General features: G+C 55.6%; 2 protein-coding genes across 3 annotated transcripts; one reads left to right on the forward strand and one right to left on the reverse strand.

Moving 5' to 3' along the window:
- The first annotated feature begins 900 nt into the window (after positions 1-900).
- Positions 901-5,233, forward strand: APOBR (apolipoprotein B receptor). Of its 2 annotated transcripts, none has more exons than XM_064295792.1 (4): positions 901-1,157; positions 1,500-4,679; positions 4,765-5,040; positions 5,119-5,232. In XM_064295792.1, the coding sequence occupies exons 1-3, from the start codon at positions 1,101-1,103 to the stop codon at positions 5,032-5,034; spliced, it is 3,507 nt and encodes a 1,168-aa protein (XP_064151862.1). In that variant the 5' UTR covers positions 901-1,100; the 3' UTR covers positions 5,035-5,040; positions 5,119-5,232. The 2 variants fall into 2 exon arrangements, with proteins under 2 accessions (XP_064151862.1, XP_023414670.2); XM_023558902.2 differs by having other exon boundaries at positions 903-1,157; positions 4,765-5,030; positions 5,119-5,233.
- IL27 (interleukin 27) lies at positions 2,877-10,878 on the reverse strand. The gene is made up of 5 exons (XM_003418920.3): positions 10,586-10,878; positions 8,295-8,467; positions 8,114-8,212; positions 6,995-7,153; positions 2,877-6,404 (listed from the first exon to the last, which is right to left on the reverse strand). The coding sequence occupies exons 1-5, from the start codon at positions 10,614-10,616 to the stop codon at positions 6,147-6,149; spliced, it is 720 nt and encodes a 239-aa protein (XP_003418968.1). The 5' UTR covers positions 10,617-10,878; the 3' UTR covers positions 2,877-6,146.
- Positions 10,879-12,021: the final 1,143 nt, after the last annotated feature.

Raw genomic sequence — 12,021 nt, forward strand, 5'->3', positions numbered from 1 at the left:
ATTCTCAAATATGGAGTGATTCTTTTATTCAACTTTCCTCTAGGTGGCTGCCAAGGCAGCCTCCTGAGTTCTCTTAGTCGAGTCCCTCCCCTGCGGATCTCTGCTATGGGCTTCCAGCAGCCTGTGTCCAGCCACCTCCACCAGCTCTGTGCCACCACCAGGTCTTGAGTGGTCTTTAAAATGTGCCCCCTTTGGTGTGCTTCCCAGCTCACTCAACCAATGAAAAATGGGCTCCGACTACTCAAGCACAATGTTTAAGAGCTCGGCTGTTAACCAGAAGGTCGGCAGTTCGAATCCACCAGTTGCTTCTTGGAAATTCAATGGTGGAGTTCTGTTCTATCCTATAGGGTCGCTATGAGTCAGAATCAACTCTCCAGCAACGGGTTACTACTCATGCAAGTCTCTAAAAATTCGGCAGTTTCTTACATGGTTCCTGCTCTCAAGGAACTCACAGGAGAGTGGGAGGCAGGCACAAATAAGCACAATACAAAGTTTAGCCAAATTCTCTTTCGCAAGAATGACCACAGATGGAGCCACCAATACAAACCCTTTTTCACCGTTACCCAAAACCAAACTCGTTGCAGTCGAGTGGATTCTGGCTCATCCCAAAATGAGAAGCCAGCCTGCCTTCTCACCAGGCTCAGAGCCCCCTCCTCACTCCCACTCCTGTCCCTGGGCAAAACAGGAACCACAAACCCCAGCTTCCTCTCATAGAGTGGCTGTGGCTTGGGGGGAGGCGGAAATGGCTGAGGTGTGAATATAAGACCTGAGTCACTTGAGCTGCAGCTGCCACATGCCCCCTCCCCGTCCCTAATTCTGAGATCCTCCTGCTCCCTTTTTTTTTTTTTTTCCTCTTTCTGGCCTCGCCCTTGCTCCTTAGCTCCAAATGTGCACCTGAATTCCCTGTATGATGCATACCCATTTCCCAGCCTGGGGTGGAGGCTACCCGTGGGTATTGGGGAAGAAGAGGGCAGAGCCTGGGGTGAAGATGCGTCAGGAAGAGACAGGGGAAGAGGAAGTGTCTTGCGCCTCAAGAAAGACTGGCTTGTCTTAGTGTGTGGGGACGGTCATTGTCGACTCTCAGGACAGAGACAGACAGGATGGACTTCCTTCGGCTACACCTCCCTGGGCTGCATCAGGCCTTGAGAGGGGCACTGGTGAGAAGGGCAAAGAGATGCCAGAGACTTTCACTCTGCTCCCTGGGGCCTACACCTTCCCTTCCCCTTTGCGCCTCTCCCTGTACTGGAGATTCCTTCCCCAGATCAGGCAGCCTCCTAGTCCAGTTTTTTCTGGGTATAATCCCCCCACCTCCACAAACACATCCACATACCTAGGCCTTTTCTTCTTCCTTCTGCACACGCTGTCTTCCCTCTCCCCCAGATCCCAGAACCCTTCTCCCTTATCCAGGACGTCTCTGCCACTCCTCCTCTGGGCCAAGGCCCCTAGGGAGAGACTGGGCCTTACCTCAAAGCCCTTTCCCCTTCCCCCTTTTCTTCTAGGATTCCTTCAGCACCTTTGTCTCGTACCTCATGGGAGATGAGGTCCCCACTGCAGAAGGGAGAGAGGCTCAGGCAGCCAAGGAACTAGGGGAGGTGGATACAGGGAGGCCAAAGAGGGCTGCGGAGAAGGAGGAAGCTCAGGAGGCCCTGGAGCACCTTGGAGGCAGCAGAAAGGAGGGGAATGGAGGGCTGAGTGGGCCTGCAGAGGTCGGAAGACACCAGGAGGAAAGTATAGCTGCAGAACAGACCTGGGGTTGGGGAGGAGGCAGCTCCCATGGGTCCCAAGCAGGCAGACAGGACACTGGGGCCTGGGAAGCAGCCAAGGTTGCCAGGTGCCAGGAGCTGAGTGCCCCCTCAGAGGCTGAGAAGTCTCAGGCGGGGTCTGTGGTTGGCAGAGACAGGAGCTGCCAAGCCCAGGAGAGGCAGGAGCCTGGTGAGCAGGAAGTGAACACAGAGGAGAGACTGAGAACCTGGGAACAGGTGGAGGAGGAGGAAGAGGTCAGGGCAAGAGAGCCAGAGGTGGCCGAAGGGGAGGAGTCAGGATGGACCCAGCACAGGGAGCCTGAGGGGAAGGCTGGTGTTGGGTGGCAAAACGAAGCAAAGGATGGCAAGGAGGCAGAGCAGGTGGTCAAAGAGGCAGTTGCAGAGGAGACCCAGGCGCCTGAGGCCAGAGGGCCTGAGAGCGAAGAAGAGGTGGTGGTAGTGGTGAGGGGTGACCAAATCACAGGGGCCCAGGAGCCACAGGGCCCAGGGACAGAGCCCGAGGTCTGGGTGACCTCAGGCAGGGAGGAGGTCAGAGCAACCTCAGGTAGTGAGGAGGCCTGGACAACCTCAGGCAGGGAAAAGGCTGACCATCCAGCAGTCAGGGAGACAGAATTTGGGGCAGTCCCTGGAGAAAGGACCCCAGAGGGTACTGAGAGTATCTGGGCCCTAGATGAGGCCTCCAGGGGAGACTGGGAGGAAGAGGTGGATGAGAAGAGAGAGGTTGAAGAGAGCCTTTTCCCCAGACAGACCCAGGCCCTGGGAGCTGAGAGAGTGGAAGAAGGGGCTGGGGGTCAGACGGCAGGGAGGGAGGCTGCAGGAGCCCTGGGGTCAGAGGAGGAGGTAGAGGAAGGCTTTGAGGACCAGGCTGACCAGAGCAGGAAAGAGGGTAAGGGGAGGCAAGACTCAGAGATTAGGGCTGATCAGGCCAGGCTGGAGGAGGTCGTACAGGCAGAGGAGGCCAAGGAAGAGAAAGGGAGTGGCTGGGCCGCAGAGGTCCAGTTGCCCCAGGACAAAGAGGCAAAAGGGGCTCAAGGTGATGCTGACTTAGAGACAACCCCAGAGGCCAGGTCTGAGAAGGTGTTCACAGGGCAGGAAAGTGAGAAGGAGGCTCAGACAGGCGGAGAAGCACTGAGGGTGGGGTGGGGAGGCCTTGAATGTGAACTAACTGAAGGCCAGGAACCTGAGCTGATGCTAGGGGCCCAGTCCCCAACAAAGAAACCTGAGGGAGGACAGGGGGTTAAGGAAGAACTCTGGAGAGCTCCAGCCTTGAGCAAAGAGGAAACAGAAGGGAAACTGGAGGAAGATTCCAGGTACTTAGAGAATGTACAGCCTGATATCCATGTCTCTGAGGGAGAAGCCTGGAGAAACCAGAGGAGAAGGGATGTGGAGACAGGAAATAGCCAGGAGAAAGCAGATGCTGAGGAGGCTGGGGAGGAGGCTGCAGGAGGCCAGGCTCTGGAGGCTGAGGCCGAAAGAGGCCAAGAGTCTGAACTACTGGCAATTGCAGAGGCAGATAGGGAATGGAAGAAAGCAAAGGACACTGGGCGTGGGACAGAGGAGAACGAGGCCCTGGAAGCAGAGAATCGGGAGCCAGGTGGGAGCCGAGGGGCAGGAGCATGGGCAGGCCAGTCACTGGAAGATTCAGAAGCCAAGGATGTGGAGGTAGAGGTTGTGGTACCGTGGGGAACAGACAGAGCACCTGGGAGAGAATGGAGGCTGGAGGAGGTGGCGCTGAACCTCCAGGACAGCGAGGACGTGCAGACCAGAATTTCTTTGGCTACAAAGATTGTGGAAGATAAGGCAGCCCAGGGTGTAAAAGAGACCGGGGTGGAGGAAGGGCCAGAAGAGGAGGCTGGGAATACCTGGGAGAGGGAGTTCAAGAGAGGGTGGGACTCAGAGGAGAGAGAGGAGGCTGGAGGAGATGGGGAGCTGCCTGAGGCCCAGCATGGGGAGGCTACAGAGGGAGAGGTCAGAGGTGGGCAGGAGTTCAGCCTGGAGAGCTCGGCAAAGGAGGGGGTGACTGGCAGAGGTCACCAAGCAGAGGCTTTTGAGGCCAAGGAGGGAGAGTCTGAGGTTGGGGAATCTGCAGTGGCAGAAGGAAGCTGGAAGATGGATCACTTTACCTCAGGCTCTCATGTGGTGACAGCAGAGGGGACTGTGGCCATGGGGGAGGCTGAGGGGCTCCCAGGAGAGCAGACAGTGGAGAGAACAGAGGTTGGGGTGTGGGAAGCAATGGAGCAGAGGGTAGACAGTGAGGGGCAATGTGGGGACCCTGAGGGAGGGGCACAAAGGCCCCTTGATTTGGAGGATGTTGAGGTGGCTGGAGGCCACAGGCCGGAGGCTGAGGAGGCCGGGGAAGCCAAGGAAGCCAGGAAAGGCAAGGAGGCCAGGGAAGCCAAGGAAGCTGGGGAAGCTGAGGACATCACCGAACCTGAGGAGCCTGGGAAGCCTGGGGAAGCCAAAGAGGCTGAGGAGGCAGGGGAAGCTGGGGAGGCCAGGGAAGCCAAGAAGGCTGAGGAGGCTGGGGAGGCCGAGGAGGCTGGGGAAGCTGAGGAAGCAGGAGAAGCCCAGGAGGCTGGGGAGGCCAACGAGGCTGAGGAGGCTGGGGAGGCCGAAGAGGCTGGGGAAGCTGAGGAAGCAGGAGAAGCCCAGGAGGCTGGGGAGGCCAACGAGGCTGAGGAGGCTGGGGAGGCCGAGGAGGCTGGGGAAGCTGAGGAAGCAGGAGAAGCCCAGGAGGCTGGGGAGGCCAACGAGGCTGAGGAGGCTAATCCAGAAGGCCTGGAGGATGTAAAGGGCCAGAAGGAACAGCCAACAATCCAAGACCCTCCAAAGGCTGAGCCCAAGCTACATGAGGCAGCAGAGGCTGCAGAGACCACAGGAAGTGCCAGAGAGCATGCTTGCAGCAGCTGGAATGAGGTGAGGACTCTGGGCAGGGTCCAGGACCGGACAGAGCGGAATCTTGAAGCCAGGCCGACAATACTCTGTGTCCCCTTCCCTGCAGGCCCTGCTTCCTGGGTCCCGCCTGGATGTCTCTGTCCCGCGGAGCCGTGTACTTCTCTCCCGCAGCTCCTCACAGCGCCGCTCCCGGCCCTCTTTCCGTCGGACCCCTGCACCTGCACCACAGGAGGAGCCCCCCAGCCCACCGCCGGAGGCAGACCTGTCAGCCCCCCAGCAGAGACTTCTCCAGTCAGTGGAACCCCCAGAACCAAGCCCTCCAAAGCCTGAAGGGACCCCAGTGCCAGCCAGAAAAAGGCCCCTGGGACACGGGTAGGCAAGGGTAAGGTGACTGGACTGGGATAGGGAGGAGGCTGTGGACCCGAGGTCCAGCTCCCATGGGCCTGTCTTCCATCTCCAGGTTTGGCCTTGCACACTCTGGCATGATGCAGGAACTGCAAGCCCGACTGGGCCAGCCGAAGCCCCAGTGACTGGGATCTGAGATCCTGGGAGACAGGCCCTGAATGCCATCAGAAGGCCCCGGTGGGCCCTACTCCTGCCAGCTCCCTCTGCAACCTAGAGACAACCTTTCCACACTCTAGGCCTCAGTTTCTTGTTGTGTTGTTCGTGGAGCTGACAAAACCAGATGTCCCTAAGGACCTTGAACTTAAAGAGGCTGATTCTCCAGTGCAGGCTGGTGGACCACCTACCCCACTGGGGCTACTTCTCACGGTTCCTGCCCTGATTACTTCCCCAGTCTGTCTCAGCTGTCTGGAGGTTTGAAAAGACTTGGAAGAGACAGGGACAATTATCCCCACAGCCCTCTCCTCTCTGACTCTCCCTCTGCCCCACCCCCCACACCCACACAGAGCTATGTAGGTGCAATAAACCTCCGGAGAGGGACCCAGCCCATGGGGAAGGGGTTTTGGAGGGTCTGAGGAACACCACTTAGAATCAAAGGTTGATGGATAGCAGACCAGCTGTCTTGGGCTTCCAAAATGGTAGCTCAGCCTCAGAATCCTGCTGGTTATTATGGAAACCACGAGCTAAGCAAGCCAGAATGGGGGACCCCAAACATGTAGGAGCAGAGAGGAGTCCAGGGTAGCCAGAGGCTGTAGACTCCATTCCAGGCCTTCTTGCCCTTTGGGTCCCTTCTCTGAAAAGAAGTCGAGGCAGAGAGAGGAGCAAGAGTGCTTTATTAGGCACCCAGCACAGTGGCCCAGCCCAAGGAGGACCAGCAGGCCCTGAAACAATAAATAAACCATCCTCTCCCTGAACAATAAATAAATATCTAAGAAATAAATATCTGTCAAGGATTGGAGGGGCTTTAAGTTACTGGGTAGGGGCTGGGGCTGGGGCTGGTAGAACCGTGCCTTGTCTAAGGCAAGTGAGCTGGAGGCTGCCGTGTTGGTTGAGATTCCAGTCCCAAAGGGTGAGGGTGAGAGGAGGCTAAGAGGTCACACTGTCAGGTCTGGGAGCTGGGTATCCCAAGGCCTGGGCTGGGTTCCCAGCCTGGGAGAGCAGCAGCAAGTCCCGCATGGCCCGAGATAAGACAAGCTCCAAGGAGTGCAGCAACTGGTAGGTGTAGAGGAGCTGGGGCCAGGACGCCTGGGCCGACATCTGTGAGGGGCTGCCCAGAGCCGCCAGGAGCAGCTCCTTTCCCTCCTTATTCTCCTCCTCAGGGAGGTTGAATCCTGCAGCCAGCACCTGTAAGGAGAGGCCCATGGGTCAGAAAATGGCCAGTTTGAGAACCTAAGAAAATCCTTATTCCTTTTTTGTACCTAATAGTTTGTAATGACATCAGTGACTACAGAGTCACCCTTTTCTTGGACAACCCCTGCTTCACATCTTCTGTTATGTCATCATCTCATGTGACATGCCCAACTTTTTGGTCAAGAAAATGGAAGTTATGGACCAAGATGATACTCATGGGGCTGAGTCACTCCTCCAGGATGGCCTTGTGGATCTGGGGCTCAGGAAGTTCCTCTCTGCTCTTAAAAGTTGTCTCAGTACCAGAAACAGGCAGAAAGGTGACGTAGCTGGTTTTGATTCTACTTGCATTTTCTATTCTCCTTTGATTAAGGGTAAAATTCCTATTTCCCTTTGATGTTTAGGAGGAGCCGGGTGATGTCAGAGGAAGAGAGGGAAAGGAAACCAACTTGGCTGTAGGCCTGCTGATGGAGCGTCTCCCTGTAGACTTGCCCAACCTGTGGGCAGGGAGTGTTTTAAAAAGGGAGCCAATGAGCCTCAATTTTGTGTGTCAGACTCAGGTTGAGGAGGGTGAGTGGGCACCCTACCTGGAAGTGAAGGTGCTGTTGCAGATCCCGGAGATCTAGCCTCATGGCCCATAGCTGCATCCTCTCTGAGCTGGTCCAGCCGTTCTGGCTCCCCAGCCCTCCCAGCAGGGCATGGAAGGGGCGAAGCATCATAGAGAGGAAGCAGAGTCTTTCTGGGTCCTATGAAAAAGGAGGGCAGTGGTCAAGAAAGGCCCCCAGGCCAAGGATGACACATTTCAGACCCAAACTCATCACTATCTAAGTAGCATTTCCATCCTCATCTTTAACCCCTGTTCCGATCCCAAACCCCAACCCTATTCCATCCACATATCTGTTCTCATCCTCAACCCCATCTCCATCCCCATTCCCTTCCCATGTTTATCACCATTACCGTCTCTAGTCTAATCTTTCACAGTCTTTGATCTCTATCTCATCTCTATTCTCAATCTCATTTTCAGCCTCACCCCAAACTCGTCTCTAATCCCAACCCCAAACCCAACCCACGATACTTTCAATCTGCAACTCCATTCAATTCCCATCTCCAGCTTTGTTTTCACCCTCTTTTCAACAGTCCCCAGTCCCATTCCATTCCTATCTCCACATCCCATCCCCAACTTCTCACCTAGTTTTCATCCTGCCTTCAACCTCTTTGCCATCCTCATTCCCATCCCTAATCCCAACTCTGTCACTCCTTTGTAAGTCAACTTCATTCTCACCATCTTTCCATCCCGTCTCCAACCCCATTCCAGTCCCATCCCCACAAGCAATCCTCATCCCTTCTCCATTCCCCATGTCATTTTTACCCTCATCTCCAACCTTCTTCCCAACCCTAACCCATTCCCATTCTCATCCCTAACACCAACTCCATTCCTCCTCCATACTAATCTCTATTCCCAATCCCATTTCATTCCCATCCCCACCTCTTTCCATGCCCAGTGTCACTCTCACCCTCTCCCTAACCTAGTTTCCTTATCGCACCCTATTCCAGCTCCTTTATATCCAATGGCTTACTCAACCTCATCCAGAATCCATCCCCAGATTTACCCCCAAATCCATCTTCGATTCCCAACTTTACCCCATCCTCACCAGTCCCAGCCTTATTGGCAGCTCCCCTCCCACACCCCCCCAGCCCTCACTCACAGGGAGGTGGCGCCAGGCCTGGAAGGTCAGGGAAACATTGGGGAGCTGCTCTCCCAGGGGCAGAAGGTCTAGGCTGACTCCAGGCAGGTGATGTTCAGCCTGTGGGGGAAGGTCTGTTAGTGGGGCCAGAAGAGGTTTGGGGTCTGACCATCCCCAGAGCCGGCTGGATTAAGGAACTCACAAAGCGGTGGGCCAGACCCTGGACCTCAGAAAGCAGCTTCCTGGCCAGACGTAGGCTGACAGTGAACTCCCTCTGCAGCTCCTGCAGGCTCAGGGGGGGCCTCCCTGGGGGTCTTGGAAATCCCCAGACACCAGCCCGGGCCAGGAGCAAAGACAGCAGCAACAGGGTGAGCCCTGGAGAGATGGGCAGAGAGTAGGCAAGATGAGGGGAGACTCCGGAGAAGGAAGGCGAGGCACCTTTCTGAGCACGTGTTATGCCAGCACTGTGCGGGCCGTTTCACAGGCATCATCCCACTGACTCCTCAAAACCGATAATGAGAGTCCACCATGTGGCATTAGGTGCTATACGGCATCTCTGCATGAATGAAAGGAAGGCACCCTAGCCCCCAGGCAGACTCAGCCCTGCATGGGGAACCTACCTTTGCAAGCAGATCGCAGGCTAGATTTTGACCCCCGCTAACACCCCTGGCCAAATGTCTTTTTCAGTGAACAGCCTGCATAACTGCATATGGCAGCCTGTGTGCTATTATTCTCCCCATTTTGCAGATGAAGAAAGTGAGGCTTAGTAGGTTGCCTTGCCCAAGGTGATATAGGCAGAAGGTGGATGGCTGGGACTGAATTCTAGATTTGTCCAAGCCTGTGTGCTTCCCCCAGGGACCTCAGAAGAGGCAGCCATCTGCCCCTGCAGTGGGCACATTTTGTTCTGCCAAGGATTCCTTGGGCTCAGCCAGGTGGCTCTAATGGCCTGAACTGGCCACTGGGGCCTGCGGGATGGGCTGGCAACATCAGAAGTTCTATCCCAGGGAGTCAAAAGGACAGGTTGGTCCAGTCTCCACCAAAGCAGGTAGGTCACTGTGCAGAGGGGCCTGCCTGGGGCAAACCAGACCTTTATCTGCATGGTGGGGGCAAGAAGGAAAGGGACTGCCAGGAGGGGGAGTAGGGCCAGAATGGGAGGCTGAACCTCCGTTTCTCATCCTGTTTCTTCCCTTGAGCAAGTCAGGGTCCCATCTGTAAAATGGGGGAGCTGAATGGCTGGTTTCTGAGGGTTCTCCCTGCCCTGTGTTTCTTGGACAGAGGGAAGAAAGGTAGTGGGATGGGAGCTCTGGGAAGAGAGCTGTGATCAGCAGTTTCTCCCGCAGGAAAAGGAAATCTAGTAATCACTGGAGTTACACAATTCTCCTCGAAACACAAACCAAAACTGGCCCGTAAGTCATCCCTGCTCTCCTTCTTCTCCATGCCTCTTCCCTCTCCATTCTCATTCCCCAACCCCTAGGCTTTGCTTCTCGAAATGTCCTCTCGTTGAAGGTTAAGGGGAGCTTCTACGGACTTCTACTTCCCCACGAACTTCCATGGGTAGTGGCAAATGCCTAAGGTCTCTGAAGTTCAGGTTTCCTGGCTTGGGGGCCACTTTGACCCTCTGGCATCCTAGAGACTTAAAGCAGAGTAGAGTTCTTCCTAATTCTTTGGAGGGCACAGAGTAGGTGCTACCAGTCCTAGGCGGATATTGCACACCCAGAATTGAGTTGTACCACCAGCCGCTTACTGTCCCTCCCTTCCTGCCTGAGCTCTGGAGCCCCCAGGCCCTTCCCCTAACTTCTCCCTACCCTTTGCAAAACAGCCAATTCCAGATCCTTGGCCCTGGCCCTTGAAGGCTCTGTCTATATATTCTAACCCTTGGCCTCTACCTGGCTCTGCCACTTGCTTCTCTGCCCAAGCTCTGGTTCTAGTCTTTGAGTAATCCAGTCACCAACTGCAGTCTAGACCTTCTTCCAAGCTTCGAATTTAAGACCCCTGACCCAGTCAGGCTGCTGATTCCTTGGCTGCAGCCCCTCATTCACATCAACTCCCCTGTTGTTCTTCTCTGGCCAGCTCCAATTCCCAGTCTCAAACAAGATGCCTGGCCCCTGCTCATTCATTCCAACTGCACTCTTCATTCATCTGCTCAGTTCTGATTAAACTGCCTGTCCCACCCTCCCAATTTCTGCCAGCCAAACTCTGGGATCCCCTGCCCAGCCCTGGCCAAACCACCCACCCCTCTGCCCCAAGCATCCCACCCCATTCATGCGAGTCAAAGCTTTTCATCTCTGCCCAGCCCAGATACCCTACCCACCCTTCTCCCCAGCCCCCCCAACCACATTCATGCCAGCCAAGGCTTCCCATCCTCTAGTCAGCTATATCCTCAGTCTTGCCCCCCAGCCCTTGACCCCCATCCACCCCAGCCATGCTCTCCCATTCTCTACCCAGTTTCAACCAAGACTGCCCCTCTGCCCCCAGCCCTGGCCACAAACTCACGCCAGCCAAGGTCTCCAGTCATCTGGCCCATGTCGGGGCCCAGCCTCTTTGGCCAGCCATCTCCTGGGTGGGAGAGTCTTATACTGGGGGCTGTACCCGGTTTCACTTTCCGTCTGCTTGTACTTTCAGCTTTGTGTTTACTCAGTCTTCCCTCCTCGCCACCCCTTGCTAAAATGGGGAAATATAATTTCACTTCCCAGAGGAGGTGGGAGGGGTGAGGGGGAATAGCGGGAAGCTGGGGTTTTGGGCAATCCAAATTCCTGGCCCCTTTCTAAGCTCCCAGCTCCATCCTTCACCTCATTTCCCTGCTCTTGAGCGAGCCACCCTAGCTCTATTCACTGGTAGGTCTCAAAGACTTGAACCCTGCCTTGCCTCTCTGCTCTGTCACCATCAACCTAGGGCCATCACCAGGCAATGTTCCTTCAAAAGGTGGATGACCAGGTAAGGAGGCTGCCCACCAAAGGGGACTGTGGGTTTTAAGTCATCCTTACTCTCTTCTGGTTCATCAGATGGCAAAAGGAGGGCGTGGTGCAAGGGAAGTCAGGGTTCTATAGAAGGCTAGGATGGGGCTTTGTTTGGGGTGGGCAGGGTCTCAGCCTGGACAGAGTCAAGGCTCAGTCTGGTGGTATCAGGGCTGGGATTAGAGCCCATTCTGTAATTAGGGTCAGGGCTGGATGAAGCCAGGTCCAAGGCCATGTCTGGGGCAAGGATTAAAGCTTAGTCTGGGACCAGGGTCTGGAATCCATCTAGGGCTGAGGTCTGGGTTCAGTCTTTGACCAGGATCAGGCTTAGGATTAGAGCTCAGTCTGTAAACAGGGTCAGGGTTTGGTATAGGGCTGGGTTCAGAGTTTAGTCTGGGACCAACGCCTTGGCTGTGTCTGTTTGGGGTCAGAGCTATCAGTGACCTGGGAGCTTGGCTGTGGTGAGTCAGGGTTGGGCTTAGAGCTCAGTCCACATCAGGGACAGGACTTTGTCTGTGGCCATGATTCTGACAGGCTCTGTCCTGGGTCAGGACTCAAGTTTGGGCTGGGATAAGAGCTCAGTTGATGACGAGGGCCAGGGCTCAGCCTGTGGCCAGATTTGGGTTGTGTGAGTTCAGGATCAGGGATCAGTCCAGGCTCAGAATAACCTGGCGCAGCCAATAATCTAAGCTTCTGTTCTGTAGATACCCCTGTTAGGGCTGGGCTGTATCAACTACAGAGCTCTCTTCCAGCACAGCCCCGCCCTGGATTTCCCATCTTCAGGGAGAGGATGGGGGTTTCTTCGTCTTCCCCAAGGTCCACTTCTGCCACTTTCCTTTTGGGACCTGTGGGGTTTCCCTGTTGGGTCCCTTCTGTGATACAGAAACCAAAGGGGCTTCCCCTTCCTGTGCCCTACCCCCCAGCTCTGCCAGGATACTGTCCACCGAGCCCACCTGGGACCAACTGCCAGGGAAG

This window comes from Loxodonta africana, chromosome 12 (genome assembly GCF_030014295.1).
Source record: "Loxodonta africana isolate mLoxAfr1 chromosome 12, mLoxAfr1.hap2, whole genome shotgun sequence".
Classification (NCBI taxonomy): domain Eukaryota; kingdom Metazoa; phylum Chordata; class Mammalia; order Proboscidea; family Elephantidae; genus Loxodonta; species Loxodonta africana.

Excerpts from the sequence above, each read along its gene's own strand:
- APOBR (XM_023558902.2), top strand. The coding sequence starts at position 1,101 with ATGGACTTCCTTCGGCTACACCTCCCTGGGCTGCATCAGGCCTTGAGA. Across the intron at positions 4,680-4,764 it reads CTTGCAGCAGCTGGAATGAG|GCCCTGCTTCCTGGGTCCCG; the intron begins GTGAGGACTCTG and ends CCTTCCCTGCAG. Across the intron at positions 5,031-5,118 it reads AAAAGGCCCCTGGGACACGG|GTTTGGCCTTGCACACTCTG; the intron begins GTAGGCAAGGGT and ends TTCCATCTCCAG.
- IL27 (XM_003418920.3), bottom strand. The coding sequence starts at position 10,616 with ATGGGCCAGATGACTGGAGACCTTGGCTGGC. Across the intron at positions 8,468-10,585 it reads GACTGGAGACCTTGGCTGGC|GGCTCACCCTGTTGCTGCTG; the intron begins GTGAGTTTGTGG and ends CCATCTCTCCAG. Across the intron at positions 7,154-8,113 it reads AGGCCTGGCGCCACCTCCCT|GACCCAGAAAGACTCTGCTT; the intron begins GTGAGTGAGGGC and ends CCTTTTTCATAG.